Source organism: Mobula hypostoma, chromosome 2 (assembly GCF_963921235.1).
Source record: "Mobula hypostoma chromosome 2, sMobHyp1.1, whole genome shotgun sequence".
In the NCBI taxonomy this organism is placed as follows: Eukaryota; Metazoa; Chordata; class Chondrichthyes; order Myliobatiformes; family Myliobatidae; genus Mobula; species Mobula hypostoma.
In genome coordinates, this window is record NC_086098.1 from 121072700 (window position 1) to 121092705 (window position 20006).

The window sequence follows — 20006 nt, forward strand, 5'->3', positions numbered from 1 at the left end:
GGTGAGTTGCATGTATGTAAAGGTACCATTGACTCTGAGGCGTATATTCGGATTTTAGAGAGACATATGTTGCCATCAAGGCGACGTCTCTTCCCGGGACGTCCATGTTTATTTCAGCAGGACAATGCCAGACTACATTCTATACAGGCTACAACAGTGTGGCTTTGTAGACACAGAGTGTGTGTGCTTGACTAGCCTGCTGCCAGTCCAGATCTATCTCCTATTGAAAATGTATGGCGCATCATGAAGAAGAGAATCAGGCAATGGAGACCACAGACTATTGAGCAGCTGAAGTCTTATATCAAGCAAGAATGGACAAAATTTCCAATTGCAAATCTACTACAATTAGTATCCTCAGTTCCAAAACAATTAAAAAGTGTTATTAAAAGGAAAGGTGATGTAACACCATGGTAAACATCCCTCTGTCCCAACTTTTGTTGAGTGTGTTGCATCCATCAAATTCTAAATTTGTGTATGTTTACAAAATACAATTAAGTTGGTCAGTAAAACTATTGAAAACCTTTTCTTTGTACTTTTGTCAGTTAAATAAAGGTTCACGTGAATTAACATATCACAGATTTTTGTTTTTATTACATTTTGGAAAATATCCCACCTTTTCTGGAAATGGGGTTTGTAGTTTTCTATACTTGATTTTTCCATGTAATTTTACAGCTGGAAAACTTCACATTTTGAGAATGGTTTTACTGATCCAATTCAACTGAACGCCTGAAATTTTACTTAGTCCACTGTGAAATCCAATCCCATGTGAAAATTCACCTTCATGCCTTCTACAATTATCCACTTTCAATCACCCTTTTCTATCTTACACAATAAAACATTTGACTTGGAATAAAGTGCAATATCGCTACAAAATCCTGATTTCTCACACTTAACAAAGTTAACTATTCTTCATTGCATCTCTTCTAATACATAAATATATCACTTGTATTTTGTAATTGTCGAATATAGGTTTTAGATTTTATATTTTCTTCACTGGCTTTTCCTCCTGTCCAGGCCATGAATGCTACTGAAGATCCAACCCACGATCCCTTCTAGTTCAAGACCATTTTGTTCCAATGACTATTTTGTTCCAATTATGTTAATTTTTGTAAACGCTGTGCAAAATTTATGTTTAATTTATATTTTTCTTGTGAATGCTGCATCTATGGTGCTTCTGTCAACTCTTTCACTGCACTTGTGCATACATGTACTTCTGCATACAACAATAAACTCATCTTTGACTATACACAGCCAATTTACACACATACAAATCTCTTATTCTGTTTCTATCTGATGAGAGCAGTCTGATAATAATAAACAGGGAATTTTAATCAAGACTTTTGATTAGGTTCCACATAGTAGGCAAGTCAAAAGGGGGGGGGGGGGCCCAAGTGTAGCAAATTAGTTCCAAAATTGGTCCAGGCAATCTTGCTACTGATAGCTGCTTCCAGTGGTTTTCACAAGACATTTTTGGGTGTGTTGTCCTTTGTTATATATATTGATAATTGCGATTCAAATGTAGGGGCAAGATAAAGCATGTAAATAAAAAAAAAAAATAGGCTGTCAAGAGCAGAGTTAACTAAGTTCCTAGTTGGAAAATGAGTGAAAAAGCTTACCATAGTGGACTGAAATGCAAAGTTAAGGTTACAATCAGATCACTATCTTACTATGCGGCAGAACAGCCTCAGGGACTCATTTATTCATCTGTTCATATTTTTCCTTGTGTTGGTTTCACTATCACTCTCCTTGAACAAAGTCAACCATGACATGAATAATAACGCTGCCAAAACTTGCATACTGGCTGCACTTTAAGATTGTGCAATCACTTGTGTTGGAAATGTTGGAAGGAAGTTGTCTGGCATTTCACTGACATGGGGTTGGGAAAAGCATACAGAATGTTAATTAACCTGGCTTTTCTAATGCATCACATTGCGCAAAACATTTGACTTTATATTGAGATAATCTTTCAAAAGAAAAGAAAATTTTCCGAGTTACAGTCATGGATCAAATTTTCCCCTCCAAAGAGTGGTGGGTATATGAAACAGGCTGCCAGTAGAAGCTGCAGATGGGTACTATTACAATGTTTAAGAGAGATTTAGGCAGATACATGGTTAGAAAAAGGGGAGACTGGCAAATGAGACTAACTCGAATAAAATCAGTTTGTATGGATGAATTGGAGCAAAGAGGCCATTTCTGCGCTGTATAACTCTATAATACTTAAACACAGAAAATAGGAAAGTTGTGGGCAAATGTTCTAGTTTTTTTTAAACCAACTACTGGTATCCATAGAATTGGTAGGACAGTGGTCACATAGAACCAATTCAGACAAATTTTATTCAGACAACATGGCCAAAGGAACTGCAATTAATAGTGATACTTGATTTATTTCATTATTATGTTTTACAAAACTGCACCATTGAATTAGTTATTAACAAGCTAAATTGGAAAATTCTTCAGTTGCTTTGTGACAAGAATTATAAAACCAGTACATGAAAGAACTCAAGTGAAACTGCATCATCAATGGTGGTTAAACACAGATGTTGTTCACTAAAATGTTTGGATTGTGAAAATAAATCCTTACCAATTTATTCCCTTTTTACAGGCATGAGTGACAATTTACAGGTGTCACAGAAGTGACAATGTACATCACCTTGATTTGAAAATGTTGTCCCTCACTGAATGCAGTTCATATCACATCATTATAAAATGCCCAGTAGGGAACATCCTAACAAGCTGCATCACTGCTTGGTAAAGAAACTGAACTGAGGCAGACAGGAAGGCTCCACAATAGTATTCAAAACTGCCCAATGCATCAATTGCACCAGCCTACCTACCATCAAGGACATGTATACAGAAAGGTGCCAGAAAAGGGCCAGTAAGATCATGAAGGACGTCACACACCCTGCTCATGAACTGTTGGTCCCACTCCCTTCAGGGAGACGGCTACATAGAATCCACAGCAGGACTACCAGACTCAAAAGCAGTTATTTTTCCCCAAATAGTAAAGCTGATCAACACCTCCACCCATTAACCCCCCCCCTCCACACCCCAAACCAAGCTCATCATTGCCTGTAAATCACCTTCATGTACAGTGTCACTTTATGGATATACAATCAATTTATGTATACAAACTATTTTGCATATTTATATTTATTGTGTTTAAAAAAAAATTTTTTTTGGCGCTGCATCAGATCCAGAGTAACAATTATTTAATTCACCTCTACACTTGTGTAATGAAAACAGAAAACAACCTTGAATCTTGAAGGAAGCAGTCTATACAATCTAACTGGTAGAAGTGTTCAGTAATAGAAGGCATTACTTACCGGGGGTGTCCATTAATATGACACTGCAGAGTTATTGGAGCTGACGTTTGTATTTCAGACACATTCTGTGGAACTTTCAAATCCACTCCTCCTGTTTCTATCCCTGTAATAAGTTTTTTAAAAATATAGCAGTCACTACTTAGAAGCACACTTCTGCCAAAACTTTATACCTCAAAATGGCAACATCCATCAATAATACTCACCATCCAGGTCATACCATCTTTCGCAGCTACTAACAGGCAGGAGGTAAAAAAGCCCAATGTCCTACATCACTACATTCAAGAACAGCTAATTTCCATCAGTGATTTGGTTCTTGAGTTAACTGGCACAACCCTAATCACTGCAGTTTAGCAACACCATGACCACTTTAATAAGACTGGACAACAAATTTTTTCAAAAGTGTTGCCTCCTCTGAATTTTTTTTTTGTTTATGATAGACTGCTTGAAGATGAACACAAATATAATTTCAGACTACTTGGATCATGTAGTAATTTGGAGAGATTGAATATAATGTGTTTAATTCCATAATGGTGCTGATGCTTTGCAACAGTTCAACTAAGTTAAAAATATTTTGTTAATGATTTTCATTTGTACTCGGTGTTTGAGGCTTCTCGCTTAAGTGTCCAACAATAATTCACCAGCATTGATGGATTCCAGTTGCTTTTATCCATGACTGCAATGTCCTGGTGAAACCTTTCACCATGCTCATCACTAACAGCACCAAGATGTGCAGGGAAGAAGTCTAATAGGAATGCAGAACATGAATCTTTAGTGACATGTTGTATTTCATGGTTTTATATGCTTGAAGCACGCTTTCAACCAGCTGCATGTAGTTTGGTGCTCTGTAGATGCCGAGAAAAGTTTCAACAACTCCCTTGAATGCCTTCCTTGTGATTTTCTCTGGTCCCACTAGAAATTCTTCAAATTGCCTGTCATTGATAACCTGTTTGATTTGTGGACCAACAAAAATGCTTTCCTTAATCTTGGCATCAGTTATTCTGGGAAGCATCTGTCTCACAAATTAAAATCCTTCATAGAAATTTTTGAGCCTGGTGATAGCAAATTCTATCCTTACAGTCCTGAACCCAATAATTATTACTAAAACCTGTCCTGCCATGCAGCAGCCACGCTGCCTAAGCGTGCCCAAGCATGTCTGGACAAGATAGGAAACTTTCCAGCTTATATTGTAGGCAACATTTTAATTGACTTGAATTATGAATTGAAATAATGAACATAAGTTTATTTAAAAAATGGTGCGTGATAGGGAAATTTCATGGTGATTTTCACGACCAGTAGCCCAAAATTCATAAGATACACCGAAAGGTATTCAGGAAGCAAAATCTTTGTTGTCCAGTGTAACTTTTCACTAAAATGGATAGTTCTTTTTGTTCTAGTTGTGTTCTTTCCTGTAAAAGTTCTGTTTAATTAATTTTTCTTGCCAATGTTGCTTATATGACGTGACATGCCTGTGATGCCACTTAATTGCACTCGCATATACATATACTTGAGAAGATGATAATAAACTCGATTGACTTGCAATTTTGACACTTCAGACTCCAAAGATAAATCTTCCTTTATCTACCTCATCTTTCCTTATACCACATTAACTTGATTACTGACTCAGCAAATACTACTTTCATTTACTGGATAACCCACAATCAATTCCTTGGTCAGTGGTAGGGAGAACCAGAAATGGGGGATTACCCTTCAGAAGGAGGGGAATTGTAGAACGGTTATTCAAAGGAAAAAAAATAAGACAGAAGGCTAAGGGGTGGGGGGTTGCACGTAGTGGGACAGTGGCTTGAAATATCACTGTGGACAAAATTATGGAATGTCCCAGAAAGAATATTTTATGCATGTTGATGGTAACAGGGTAACCCGTGGTAACCGGTATGTGGATAGAGGATGTATGAGAGTTTCTTAAATGAATAATTCTCATCTGTATTCACCAAGGAGAAGGATATTCAGAAACCAGATGGCAGAGGGGAAGTAGTTGTTCCTAAAGTGTTGAGTATATGTCTTCAGACTCCTGCACCCTCTCTTTCATGGTACTAATAACAAAACATGTCCTGGGTGATTGGGGGGGGGGGCAGGGGTCTTTCATGATGGATGCCACCTTTTTGAAGCATCGCCTTTTGAAGATGTGTTCGATGCTAGGGAGGCTAGTTCCTGTGATGGACCTGGCCAAGTTTGCAACTCTCTGCAGCTTTTTCCGATCTTGTGCAGTGACCCCCACACCCCCAAACCAGATGGGTTTGCAACCAATGTGAATGTTCTCCACGGAACATCTGTAGAAATTTGCTAGAGTCTTTGGAGACATACAAAATTTCTTCAAATTCCTAACGAGATATATTGGTGGCATTGTTGTCAGGGGTACAGTTTTACTCCATGGTATCATATTGATGAGTTGGTGAGACAGCAAGAGCAATGGCAAACAATGTAAAACAGGCGAGTGTGTGGTCATGAACTTTAGGAGAATGAATAAGGGTTCACATGCACAATGAATGAATGAATGAACAAACCTTCGGGAATTTTAGGGAACAGAGAGATCTCAACATACAAGTCCAAGGATCCCTGAAGTTAGAGCATAGGTAGTTAAAGCACATACAGCAATTACCAGCAGCCAGCAAGAATATTAAAGCATAGAGATAATGGTAAACTATATAAATAATAGGTTAGGCCACAGCTCAAGTAATGTTGGTATCTCTGGTCACCATATTATAGGGTGGATGTAACTGCAGTGAAGAGGCTGTGGATTCAAAATAATTTCACCGCACCATGTCTAGAACCCACCAAATGTTGCCTTGCATGGAGTGTTTCACTTAAGAGTAGAGAATGGACAAGGCTGGATTTGTTTTCCTTGGTGAAAGAGAGACTGAGGGATAGTTGATTCATACTTCATTACCACCTCCCGAGCATTACTACCAATGGACAGCAAGTGTTGATCTTATCAGAGTCAACCAAATTTTCTAAGAAAATGAAACAAAACAATAACAAATCCATGGTGAAAGAGAGACTGAGGGATAGTTGATTCATACTTCATTACCACCTCCCGAGCATTACTACCAATGGACAGCAAGTGTTGATCTTATCAGAGTCAACCAAATTTTCTAAGAAAATGAAACAAAACAATAACAAATCCACTCTCTTTGTAATACTTATCAAGGAAGGAAATGTGATAACTCTACCCAGTCTGGCATAAATATTACTTAACACCCAACAATGTGGTCAACTCTTGACTGTCAACTGAAGTGGCCAATGAACAAGCTACTCATATTGACTGGTAAATTAAATCTGGATAAAATGATGGTCACTTCCACATTACATGAATTAATGAATAATAAATCATGCTGCATCAGAAAAATACTGCCATGGCAGTGTTTAGAGCAGGTCAATCTAATTTCCTGCTGGGCAGGAATATACAGAACATTGAAGTCACGCTTTAATGCCGAAACCATTAGCTGACAACAAAGCCATTTATTTCTCTTCAGAACATGAACATTACCAACAAACCTGTTTGGGTATTGTCCAGACCCTAATTCCCACTGTAGTAAGTAGCTTACAAGATGACAGAGGACAATCAATAGTCAACCACGTCAAGAAGTTTGGGAACATACACAAGTCTGAGATAAAAATAGAAAAGACTGGAAAATCTCATGTGCACACAGAAACACAAGACTCTGCAGATGCTGGAAATCTTGAGCAACACATACAAACTGCTGGAAGAATTCAATAGATCAGGAAGCATGCTTATCTCCTTTAATAGATGCTGCCTAAGCTGAGTTCCTCCAGCATTTTGTGTGCGTTGCTCAAAAACTCAGGTCATCAGCAGCATCAGTAGAAAGCAAAACAGCCAATGTTTCAGGTCTGTGACTCATCGTATGTGCCCACTGGCACCAGCCTACCTGCCATCAAGGACATATATACAGAAAGATGTCAGAAAAGGGCCAATAACTTCATGAAGTATCCCATACACACGCCGCTGATCAACACATCCACCCAGTAATTCCACCACTACTTTATTATTCCCTGTCAGCCACCTTATCTACCACTTAGGATTACTTTATGGACATACAATCAATGTATATCAGCTATTTTATGCATGTATGTTAATTGTTTATTTTGTTATTATTATATTCTCCATATTTTGTGTTTTTGTGCTGCTTCAGATCAGAAGTAACAATTATTTCTTTCTCCTTACACATTAAACAATCTTGAATCTTTCATCTGATGCAAATCCTAAGTGGTGATGGATCCTTTTTCCACGGATGCTGTCTGATCTACTAAGATTTTCCATCTCTCTGTTTTTATGTTTTTTTTCAGCATGTGCCATTTCTTTGATTTTTCAAGACAGATCTGACAAGGACAGGTTTCCTTCCCTGAAGGGAATCAGTGAACCAGTTGGTCTTTTATGATAATCTGGTAATTTCATGTTCAACATTACAGATGGTTGTTTTTATTCCAGATTGGCTCTTAAATATTAATATACATTTCCTGCCAGTTCAATATAACCTATGGGAAGACGCTTTTCACACAATAAAGATGAAAGTGAAATGTTCTTTGTATATTTCAGCAGAGGAGGATCTTTATATTGTTACTTGCCATCTGGCTGAGGAAACAAAATATTAACTTTTTTCAATTAAGCAGTTTTCACCCAAAAAACAATACTCCTCCAATCTAGCTGCAAAGCTGGCAGTTAAAACATCAGAATATGAGAAGCAGAATGATCTGAGTTTATGGCCTCGAGCTTGTCTGTATTAATTAGCACATCCTCTGAGCCTGCTGTCATTCAAACACATCATGACTGATTTGATCTTGGCTTTGCCTCCACTTCACTGTTTTCCAGAACTCTCAGCTTCCTTATACTCTATGATGATTGCTCACATTCTTACTAAACTTTATTCTCATTTGACTATTCAATTCACCCAGCTTCTGGCTAAATCATAGCAATGAGGTGAAACAACATGGCAGCTCCACAACTAGCTGTGACACCAGCTGAATGAAGACAGTAATATTGTACAGGTCTTAAGGTTACAGAAAGTACTGGAGATACATTCTCTTGCCTTCTGCCTATACCCTTTGACATGCTTACTAATCAAGAACCTATCAATCTCCGCTTTAAATATACCCAATGACTTAGTTTCCACAGCAATTTGTGGCAATGATTTCCACAGATTCACCACCCTCTGGCTAAAGAAATTCCTCATCTGTTTTAAGGGGTGTCCTTGTATTCTGTGGCTGTTCCCTCAGATTCTAGACTCCCCCACTATTGGAAGCATCCTCTCAACATCCACCATTTAAGACTCTCAATATTTGATAATTTCAATGAGATCCCCCTCAAACATCTGAACTCTACTGAGTATAGGCACAGACCCATCAAATGTTTCTCATTCATTAACCCTTTCTGGTCCTTAGCATTGTAGAATATAAACTTGAGTCCCTTATGATGTGCAACTTGTCTACTCAAAGTACTGCTACTCACATTTGATATTGAAAGATGCCACTGACGTTTGAGCCTCCTCTCCAGTGACTGTATTCCGAGCAATGCACTGGAAGTTTCCACTGTCTTCTCTCCGATCAACTACTGTAAACTGCAGATTGCTTCCTTCAATGAAGCGCCTTTCAGACGTCTTTACAGGATTGCCATTTAGAAGCCATTCAAATTTTATATTTGTTGGAGTTTGAACTTCACAGCGAAGAATTGCTCTGCGCCCATGTAAAGCATCTTGGGAATAGGGCTCCTTTGTGAATTGAATTAGCGCATGTGAACAGCACACTAGAAAAAGGAAAATATTATTCATTAGTCATTAATCTCACACAAAACAAAACTCAGCAAATACTTAACAAGTTCGGCAACATCTGTGGAGACAGAAACAGAAGTTCACGTTCAAGTCAATCATCTTTTCCCTATTGCAAGGTTTTGTCCAAATGAACAGAAGTGGACACGAACACAAAAAAATGATGTCCACTACTCACTCGCCTCTGAGCTTTCTTTACCACATTCAGGCGAGGTATTGTAACAATGAAGCTTTAATCAATATTTGCATACTTTTTAAAAAATATTCTACTCAAAAACTAAATATCCAGGGTGGTGGGTTGCATTCCATATTTGGAGAAATGACCTCTTGCATTTATACAGCACTTAGCATTTATAGCAGCAGCATTACAAAGTAATAAAAGAACCCTCCCCCCCCCCCACCAATTTATTGTCAAATTTACTGCCACGTCCCTTCCAGGAATGCTGACCTTGAAGTTCTACTCCTCTCTTCCACGGATACCGACTCCCTACTCACCATTACTAGCTTTTTTTTTCTTTTTTTTTCTTTTTTATTTAAGTTTAAAATTTCAGTTACATTTGACTCTAAGCCAGAAAGAGAAACAAAGGGGCAAAAGACTGAACATTCAGTCAGAAAGTAGAATTTTGGAAACATTTTCAATCAGGAGAGAGACAGTTTTTAATACCAGAAAATTCATGAACTTTGGGCCTTGATAATTGAAGCCTGTCACTGCGGTAGTGTTAAGAGAAAGAAAAAAAATCAAGATGCACAGAGGCCTGAAATGGAGAAGCAGAGAGAACTAAGTATGTTATTGCTAGGATGGGGCAGGGTAATAAGGAGAAACGACAAGAAAAGGTTTCAAAACCCATATGCCATCAGAATGAGAGTCAGCTTCCAATGATGTGTGGTGAATGTGGTGCAAGTTGGGGGTACATGGGAAAGAGGGAAGGACAAACTGGGTATGGATGAAATTTGAACCAAGTGCATGATCTTGTATGAACACAAACTTCTGTTGGGTTACAGATGGGAGAACAGCCATGTTACACAAAAGGGACAAATTAAGGATTATATAACCAGTAATAGGTAGGACAGAGACATGTGATATTAAAACAGTGGAACTTGGTGATCTTGGTGCTTATCACGTACCCTGTGACGGGTTAAAGAACCAGCAGAAATGGAAAACACTCTGGAGTCCAGTATTGCTACTAACTAATGGCATTTATTAGTAACTACACAATACAGTAATATAAATGCAGATAAATCAAATAGGTTAGCAATGATTATATATAAGTAAGTGTGGAATATATACATATGAAAACCAAGCTTCTTCAAGTCTAGGGGTAAATGGATAGAATCTTACGATGATGAGTAAAGTTCAGTTCAGTTTGAGGTATTGAGTTAAGTAGTAATGGAGAGAGAGAGGGACAGATTTGAGTCTTTAGGTGAGCTGACGCCGATCTTCCCGTTGTCCTCTGAAATCCTTTATAAGTCACTGACTGTGACCACAACAAAGGGAACCGTTTTTCTGTGGTGGAATCATCAACCCAGGCAAGGGTTGGACACATGGACAACTCCCCACCGGTCACTCCCTTTTCTCACTGCAAGAGCTACTGATCGATCCTCCAAAAACCCATTTTTTTTCTGTCCCCTTTTTTTCTGTGGGCACAACAAAGCTCATTCAGTGTCCAAAAACATGTGTTGCAGGTCTATCACCTGACCTCCTATTTATCTCACCACACTGAGTACCAATTGTCATTCAAATAACTCCTCCCTTCGCTGTCTGACTCTCTCATGGTGGTGTCTGAAAAGAGGATGCTGTCTAAGTTGCATGCCATCTTGGACAATGTCCCCCATCCACTACATAATGTACTGGGTGGGCACAAGAGTACATTCAGCCAGAGACTCATTCCACCAAGATGCAACACACAGCGTCATAGGAAGTCATTCCTGCCTGTGGCCATCAAACTTTACAACTCCTCCCTTGGAGGGTCAGACACCCTGAGCCGATAGGCTGATTCTGGACTTATTTACTGGCATAATTTACATATTACTATTTAACTATTTATGGTTTTATTACTATTTATTATTTATGGTGCAACTGTAACGAAAACCAATTTCCCCCGGGATCAATAAAGTATGACTATGAATGTACAAGCAGGCAATGAACTTGGAGAAAGTATAAGCATGCTCCAGAGAAACCATAACATCGATTGTCCATCAAATAACGCTGCCCTTGGTCACCATAGCAACTTACGAGCTGCTCAGTGCCCTCTCTCTCCGAACTCAGCAGAAATCCAAAAGTTAGTCTCAGTTCTTCCTCGTGCCTTAAAGTGACAGTCCACAGGAAATATGAATCTTAGGGGTTCATAACACCATCTCAAAGCAGTCTTCATCTCTCTCTTTCTTTCTCTTTCTCTCTTAAAAAACAAGATGTTGGTGTTAAACAACTCTCTCTGTTCAAAAGCTCAGTTCATAGGGGTAATTTAGGACCCCCGTCACAGCGCTGCAATGAATGGGCGATCCGGGTCTCACCTCAAAGTGAAACAGCACTTTAAATTTCTGTGAAATGGTTCAAGCTAAACAATAACATTAAAATCGGCTAAAACTTTGGCTGGGCTACATCAGTTCTTTTCAGGAGTATTCAGACTTTAAATTTCCTCTGTAATTTGGTTGATTGTTGCACAGAGTCTTATGAGCTACTCTGCCATTCTATTTAGATTAAGGCTGATCAGCCACTGAACTCCATCTTTGTTCAATAAAATTCAAAACCTTTAGCCAACTAAAATCTCTGTTCTGACATTTACTTCCACAGATGCTGCCTAATCTGTTGAGTACTTCCAACATTTTTACCCCATTTAAGGCACTGGAACAGTGACATTTTGAGTAATAGGATCATGTCCAACTGTTTCTACAGCATACACATCAAAGCAGAAGCTGAGTCAGGTGAAGTTATGGAGGTAGAAATGAACAATAATTGGGTTGATGCAAATATGTAGTTTACACCTATACTGCTAAGCAGCTTGCTTGTATGAAGTAAAAGGTATTAAAAGTTGGATGCATTATATTTATATCTATTTATGGGATGTGGATATCATCAGCATTTCACCTCTCCCAAATTGCACCCCAAAGTGTACCTTGCTTGGACATTTCTATAAACAATTTACAGTCAAACACATTGACAAGCCTGGGCCCATATTTAGACTAAGCCGATTAAAGATGACAGATCTCCCTCCCTGATGGAAGGCAGAGAACCTTTATGAAGTTTTATGACGTGCTGCATTTTATTAGTTATAAAAACATAAAAAGCCTACAGCACAATACAGGCCCTTCGGCCCACTGTGCCGAACACAGTTATGATGAGAATGACCTTTTTTTAAAAAAAAAATCAGAACTACTTAAATTTCTTAATTCTTTTCATTGGTAAGTTTTGATTTCTTGTACCCACATCCAGGCCTCTGAAAACTCAACCACATTTTTAATTTCAAGATGGAGAGCAATCATCACTCTGAAAGCTAAGAATGTCAGAATCAGATCTATTATCACCGGCATGTGACATGAAATTTGTTAACTTAGCAGCAGCAGTTCAATACTATACGTAATCTAACAGAGAGAAAAAAATATAAAACATAATAAATAAGCAAGTAAATCAATTATGTATATTAAATAGATTTTTTTAAATGTACGAAAACAGAAGTACTGTATATTAAAAAGGTGAGGTAGAGTCAAAAGCTTCAATGTCCATGCAGGAATCGGATGGCAGAGGGGAAGAAGCTGTTCCTGAATCACTGAGTGCGTGCCTTCAGGCTTCTGTACCTCCTACCTCATGGTAACAGTGAGAAAAGGGCATGCCCTGGATGCTGGAGGTCTTTAATAATGGACGCTGCCTTGCTGAGACACCGCTCCCTAAAGGTGTCCTGGGTACTTTGTAGGCTAGTGCCCAAGATGGAGCCAACTAGATTTACAAACTTCTGCAGCTTCTTTCAGTCCTGTGCAGTAACCCCTCCATACCAGATAGTAATACAGCCTGTCAGAATGCTCTCCACGGTACAATTATAGATATTTTTGAGTATATTTGTTGACATGCCAGATCTCTTCAAGCTCCTAATAAAGTATAGCCGCTGCTTTGCCTTCTTTATGACTGTGTTGGGACCAGGTTAGATCCTCAGAGATCTTCACATCCAGGAACTCGAAGCTGCTCACTCCCTCCACTTCTAATCCCTCTATGAGGATTGGTATGTGTTCCTTCGTCTTACCCTTCCTGAAGTCCACAATCAGCTCTTTCATCTTACTGACGTTGAGTGCCAGTTTGTTGCTGCGGGACCACTCCACTAGTTGGCGTATCTCACTCCTGTACACCCCCTCGTCACCACCTGAGATTCTACCAACAATGGTTGTAGCGTCAGCAAATTTGTAGATGGTATTTGGGCTATGCCTATCCACACAGTCATGTGTATACAGAGAGTAGAGCAGTGGGCTAAGCACACACCCTGAGGTGCACCAGTGTTGATAGTCAGAGAGGAGGATATTTTCAAGGAGGTGCATTTGTTTGTTATGTTATAATAAAAATGGTTTTTCTGTAATAATAACTGCGATGTAAGGAGTTCTCTCTCTCTGCTTGCTTGGGTTATATTACTGATAAGACAGGGAACGAACCAATTGGGATTGACGTTATTCTTTCTTGTGTGTCTGTAAGCTATTGTTTTTGCGGGCTTTGGGACAGAAGGCACGATGGGGTCAGGGAGAGAAGACACGATGCTATAAGCTGGGCGCCGAAATGGACCCTGAGCGGGAGTCCGAGGCCCAGGGTCTTCGGCGAGGAGAGGAGACATCTGGTCAACCACTGTGGTTGGTCCCAGGTGGCGGGTCGAGGAGGTCGGAGGGGATCGAATGGTAGAAAGACGACTCCGTTAATTGACCTCCAACTGTGTGCACGAAGTGGTTGAACTTTGATAAGTTTGGCGCCTTTTACTTTCCTTTTATATTTTATCTCTATTAATTACATAGTTCCAGTAAGATCTATAAAGTGTAATCATTTAATCGCATATGGTGTATTTTCTGTTACTTGGCGGGGTGGGGTACATCACACAGCATCCATACAAACTTGATTACCCAGTTTGGCGGGGCCGAAGGCTGCTCTCCCTAGACAGAAGAGAGCTGAGCGAGCCTGAGCCTTACCAGGGGGCTACATCTATGAAGTAGCAGCAAGGTAGATTATTATGAAAGAAGTTTATGCCACTTTAAACAAACATACTGTGGCGACCCACTTTCAAACACACACGAACCGACTCACAAAACAGCGCGCGCAGGCAGAGGGCCGGCCCCAAACAGGGCGCCAGGCCATCTTCACCAGCAGGGGGAAAATCCCACGCGCAGAAAGGGTCTGGGAATAGGCTTCCCCACAGTAGTCCCGCCCAGGGAGGGCGGGAACGGGAAGGCTTTAAAGCAGGCCGCGAAGTTTGAATAAATCTCGTCATCACAACTCCAACTCACCGAATCCGTGTGGTTATTCTAGCGCTGTGTGTAGCACACTGCTACATTTGGTGACTCCGACGGCCCAAGCAATATTTGGGCCAAAGATGACCGACGCCGCATCTGTTCACGCAGTTTCGTTACAACTGCCAAGCTTTTGGCCGCTGAGAACCCGTCTGTGGTTTGAACAGTCAGAAGCACAATTCCACATTCGGCAGATAACCTCGGAGTCCACTCGTTACTACTGCGTGCTGAGCTCCCTCGACCAAGAGACTGCTGCACAAGTTGAGGAGTTTATACAGTCGCCCCCGGAGAACGGCAAATACACAGCATTCAAAGCCCTGCTCATAAGGACTTTCGGACTCTCACGGCGCGAACGAGCACGCCACTTAATGCACCTGGATGGTTTGGGAGACAGGCCGCCGTCGGCATTAATGAACGAAATGCTGGCCCTGGCTGAAGGACACAAACCCTGCCTCATGTTTGAGCAGGCGTTCCTAGAGCAACTGCCCGAGGACATATGCCTGCTGCTGTCCGACACAGATTTCAGTGACCCCCGGGACGTGGTGGCCCGGGCAGATGTGCTGTGGAATGCTAAGAAGGACAGAGGGGCATCCGTCGCACAGATCACCAAGCTGCGAGCCCAACAACAGACCAGATCAGGCCCAGCAGCAGAGCCCAACGAGCAATGGTGCTTCTACCACCAGTGGTGGGGCACAGAGGCCCGCCGCTGTAGACCATCCTGCAAATTCCCGGGGAACGCCAAGGCTCAGCCGCCGCCGATCGCTACGGTGGCTGGCCATCAGGGCAGCCTCCTGTACGTCTGGGACAAGCAGTCGGGATGTCAATTTTTGGTCGACACCGGAGCGGGGATCAGCGTTTTACCTCCAACGAGTTACGACACCTGCAACAGAGAATCGGGACCCACCCTGAGGGCCGCAAATGGCAGCACAATACGAACCTACGGCACTCACATGGTGCGGCTACAGTTCAGCTCCATCCGGTTCACGTGAAACTTCACACTGGCCACTGTAGCCCAACCACTCCTGGGGGCGGATTTTCTGCGAGCCCACAGCCTGCTGGTCGGCCTGCAAGGGAAGCGATTATTCCACGCCAAGACTTTTCAAATGTTCTCCCTGGGTGAAGCAAAGTTGCCAGCCCCACACCTGGACTCCATCACGCTGTCCGACGACGAATTCACCAGGGTCCTGGCAGATTTTCCATCAGTACTGACACCGCAGTTCATGGCAGCCACGCCCAGACACAAAGTACAGCACCACATCCCGACCCAGGGACCACCCCTCCACGCCCATGCTCGAAGGCTTCCCCCAGACAAGCTCCAACTGGTGAAGGAGGAGTTCAAGAAGATGGAGGAATTGGGGATCATACGACGGTCCGACAGCCCATGGGCCTCCCCCCTGCACATGGTGCCCAAGGCAACGGGGGGCTGGAGACCATGCGGTGACTACCGCAGACTGAACAAGGCTACAACGCCAGACCACTACCCTGTGCCACACATTCAAGACTTTGCAGCAAACCTACACAGTGCAAGGATCTTTTCCAAGGTAGACCTCGTCCGGGGATGCCATCAAATCCCGGTACATCCGGACGACATCCCCAAAACAGCACTCATCACCCCATTTGGACTTTTCGAATTCATCCGAATGCCGTTTGGTCTAAAGAACGCCGCACAGACGTTCCAGCGGCTAATGGACACGGTGGGGCGCTACCTGGACTTTGCATTCATCTATTTGGACGACATCCTCATAGCCAGCAGTAGTCGGCAGGAGCATCTGTCCCACCTCCGCCAGCTCTACTCCCGCCTGAGCGAATTCGGCCTTACAATCAACCCAGCCAAATGCCAGTTCGGACTCGATACCATCGACTTTCTGGGCCACAGGATTACTAAAGACGGGCAACCCCGCTGCCCGCCAAGATAGACGCGGTCCACAACTTTCCCCGACCCAACACAATCAAAGGCCTGCAGGAATTCGTGGGTATGGTGAATTTCTACCACCGTTTCCTCCCCTCAGCAGCCCGAACCATGCGCTCCCTGTTCACTCTAATGTCAGGTAAGGGCAAGGACATTACCTGGGACGAAGAGGCCGCAGCCACTTTTGTTAAAACCAAAGAAGCCTTAGTAAACGCTGCGATGCTAGTGCACCCCAGAACGGACGTTCCTACTGCCCTCACGGTGGACGCATCCAACACAGCAGTCGGTGGAGTGCTGGAACAACTCATCGAGGGTCGCTGGCAACCCCTGGTGTTCTTCAGCAAACACCTATGACCACCTGAACTCAAATACAGTGCTTTCGACCGGGAGCTATTGGCACTATACCTGGCAATCCGGCATTTCAGGTACTTCTTAGAAGGTAGGCCCTTCACTGCGTTCACAGACCACAAACCGCTTACCCTTGCGTTCATGAAGGTGTCCGACCCCTGGTCGTCCCGCCAGCAGCGACATCTGTCCTACATCTCCGAGTACACGACGGACATCTGGCATGTCTCTGGAAAGGACAACATCGTGGCGGACGCACTATCCAGACCTACCATACAGGCCCTGTCCCAGGGGGTGGACTATGCAGCGCTGGCAGAGGCACAGCAGGCAGACGCTGAGATCCCCAGTTACAGGACTGTAGTCTCCGGTTTGCAGCTGCAAGACCTCCCCGTAGGCCCAGGTGAGAGGACCTTACTATGTGACGTAGCTACCAGCCAATCCCGTCCCGTCGTCCCAGCAGCCTGGCGCCGGCGGGTTTTCGAATCCATTCACAACTTAGCGCACCCCTCCATCAGGACAACCGTCCGGCTGGTTTCCAACAGATTCATGTGGCATGGGCTGCGTAAACAGGTCAGTGAATGGGTCAAAACGTGTATGCAGTGCCAAACGGCCAAGGTGCAGCAGCACACCAAGGCTCCACCGCAGCGGTTCGAACCCACCCGCCAGAGGTTCGACCACATTCATGTGGATATTGTGGGGCCCCTGCCAGTGTCACGAGGAGTGCGGTACCTCCTAACTATGATAGACCGCTTCACCAGATGGCCAGAGGCAGTCCCGCTCACCGACACCACCTCCAAATCCTGCGCCCGAGCACTGATCGCAACCTGGGTAGCCCGCTTCGGGGTACCGGCCCACATTACCTCCGACAGGGGCGCCCAGTTCACCTCCAGCCTGTGGTCGGCTATGGCCAACCTTTTAGGATCGCAGCTACACCACACAACTGCCTACCACCCACAGTCGAACGGACTAGTGGAGCATTTCCACCGTCACCTGAAGTCGGCTCTCATGGCCCGCCTGGAGGGGCCTAACTGGGTGGACGAACTTCCCTGGGTCCTGCTCGGAATCCGCACGGCGCCCAAAGAGGATCTGCACACCTCGTCGGCCGAGTTGGTGTATGGCGCACCCCTGGTCGTCCCAGGAGAGCTCATACCAGCCCCAAGGGGGCAAGAGGAAGAACCCGCAGCAGTCCTGGACAGACTACGTGAGAGGCTCGGTAACCTGGCCCCCATACTCATTTCACAGCATGGACAGAGCCCGACCTGCGTACCCAAAGACCTGCAGAACTGTAAGTTTCTTTTTGTACGACGGGGCGGACAGCGGCCCTACGAGGGGCCATTTAAGGTGATCAGGAACAACAGGTCCACGCTCGTGCTGGACATTGGGGGGAGGGAGGAGGTTTTCACGGTGTACCGACTCAAACCGGCCCATGTGGACTTGGAGCAGCCGGTCCAGGCTCAAGCACCGTGGCGCAGGGGCAGACCTCCCAAACAGAGGCCAATCCAGACTGTGGACATTGGGGGAGGTATCGCCGGTTCTGGTGGAGGGTTATGTGGCAACCCACTTTCTAGCACACACGAGCCGGCTCACAAAACAGGGCGCGCAGGCAGAGGGCCGGCCCCAAAAAAGGCGCCAGGCCATCTTCACCAGTAGGGGGAAAATCCCACGCGCAGAAAGGGTCTGGGAATAGGCTTCCCCGCAGTAGTCCCGCCCAGGGAGGGCGGGAACGGAAAGGCTTTAAAGCGGGCCGCGAAGTTTGAATAAATCTCTTTATCGCAACTCCAACTCACCGACTCCATGTGGTTATTCTAGCGCTGTGTGTAGCACACCGCTACAATACCACCAAACTCAAGGACAGTTTCAACCCATTATTATCAGGCTCTTGAACACAACTCACATACACTGAAAGATGAACTCTTGATCTATCAATCTACTTCGTTGTGGCCCTCAGACTTTGTCCAGCTGTACCATACTTTCTGTAGCTGCAACACTATATCCTGCATCTGATTTTCTTTTTACTATTTAATGTAATTGCGTGTGGCATGATCTGTCTGCATGGCACGCAACAAGGTTTTCACTGTATCTTGGTGCATTTGATAATAATAACCAATTCTAATAACACTAATGAATGTGAGAAACTTACAGATGGGAAGAGAAGCAGCAGTAAAGATTAACTTCTCAAATTCCTTTGCACTGAGTCTGCATTAGAGTGGGATGTGTGAGCACTTTTACAAGGGAAATGTAAGATGATCCTTTCCCTCCAAACAACACATACAAAATGCTGGAGGAAATGAGCAGGCAGGATCTATGGAAAAGAGTCAACAGTTGACATTTTGGGCTGAGACCCTTCATCAGCACTGGGGAAAAAAAGATGAAAAGTCAGAGTAAGAAGGTAGGGGGAGGGGAAGAAGCAGTACAAGGTGGTAGGTGATAGGTGAAACTGGGAGGGGGTAGGGGTGAAGTAAAGAGTTGTGAAGTTGAGTGCTGAAAGATAAAGGGCTGGAGAAGGAGGAATCTGATAGGAGATGGCAGAAGACCATGGAAGAAAGGGAGGGAAGGGGGAGGAGCACCAGAGGTATTGATCAGGCAAGGAGATAAGGCGAGAGGGGGAAAATGGGAATGATGAAGGGGGTAGGGGTGCAATTACTTGAAGTTCGAGAAATGCATGCTCATGCCATCAGGTTGGAGACTACCCAGACGGAATACAAGGTGTTGCTTTCCCTCCAAGATGTATTTTGAGCTACAATCTTGACAGGAGAACAGAGCCCAACAAAAAACTTTATAGGACAATACTGGTCTTGCCATTTATGACCAGTATGTGTCTGGTATACTCAGACAAACAAATTTGAATGTTGAAACTAAGATGGCTGTAATAACAAAGGTCCTGAGTGTGAACATTAGACAGCAATTAAAAACTTAATTCATAAGAATCTTGAAAATGACTGTTGCTCATTAAAATTAATACAAACCACTGGTTCAAAAGACTTGCTATGGAATTAATTTGCTGCCTCAGTAATTGTGTGTATATAATCAACATAATTGCAGGAAGTAACCTATCAGCTATGCATTTATGAATAGCAATTAGAAGTTATTGGAGCAACACCAAATATTAAACTAAAGTAAGCAGCTCCAAAAGCAGCTAATAATTTATTACACTTTTCA

At 43.2% G+C, this 20006-nt stretch overlaps 1 protein-coding gene across 1 annotated transcript in view; it reads right to left on the minus strand.

Annotated features, from left to right (window-relative positions):
- LOC134342431 (inactive tyrosine-protein kinase 7-like) overlaps positions 1-20006 on the minus strand; it is a 226225-nt gene that overhangs the window by 113557 nt on the left and 92662 nt on the right. Inside the window, exons 2-3 of the mRNA XM_063040552.1 lie at positions 8806-9099; positions 3324-3426 (exon numbers count right to left, since the gene is read on the minus strand). Coding sequence (XP_062896622.1) covers positions 3324-3426; positions 8806-9099 — 397 coding nt within the window. The remainder of the gene's footprint in view (positions 1-3323; positions 3427-8805; positions 9100-20006) is intronic.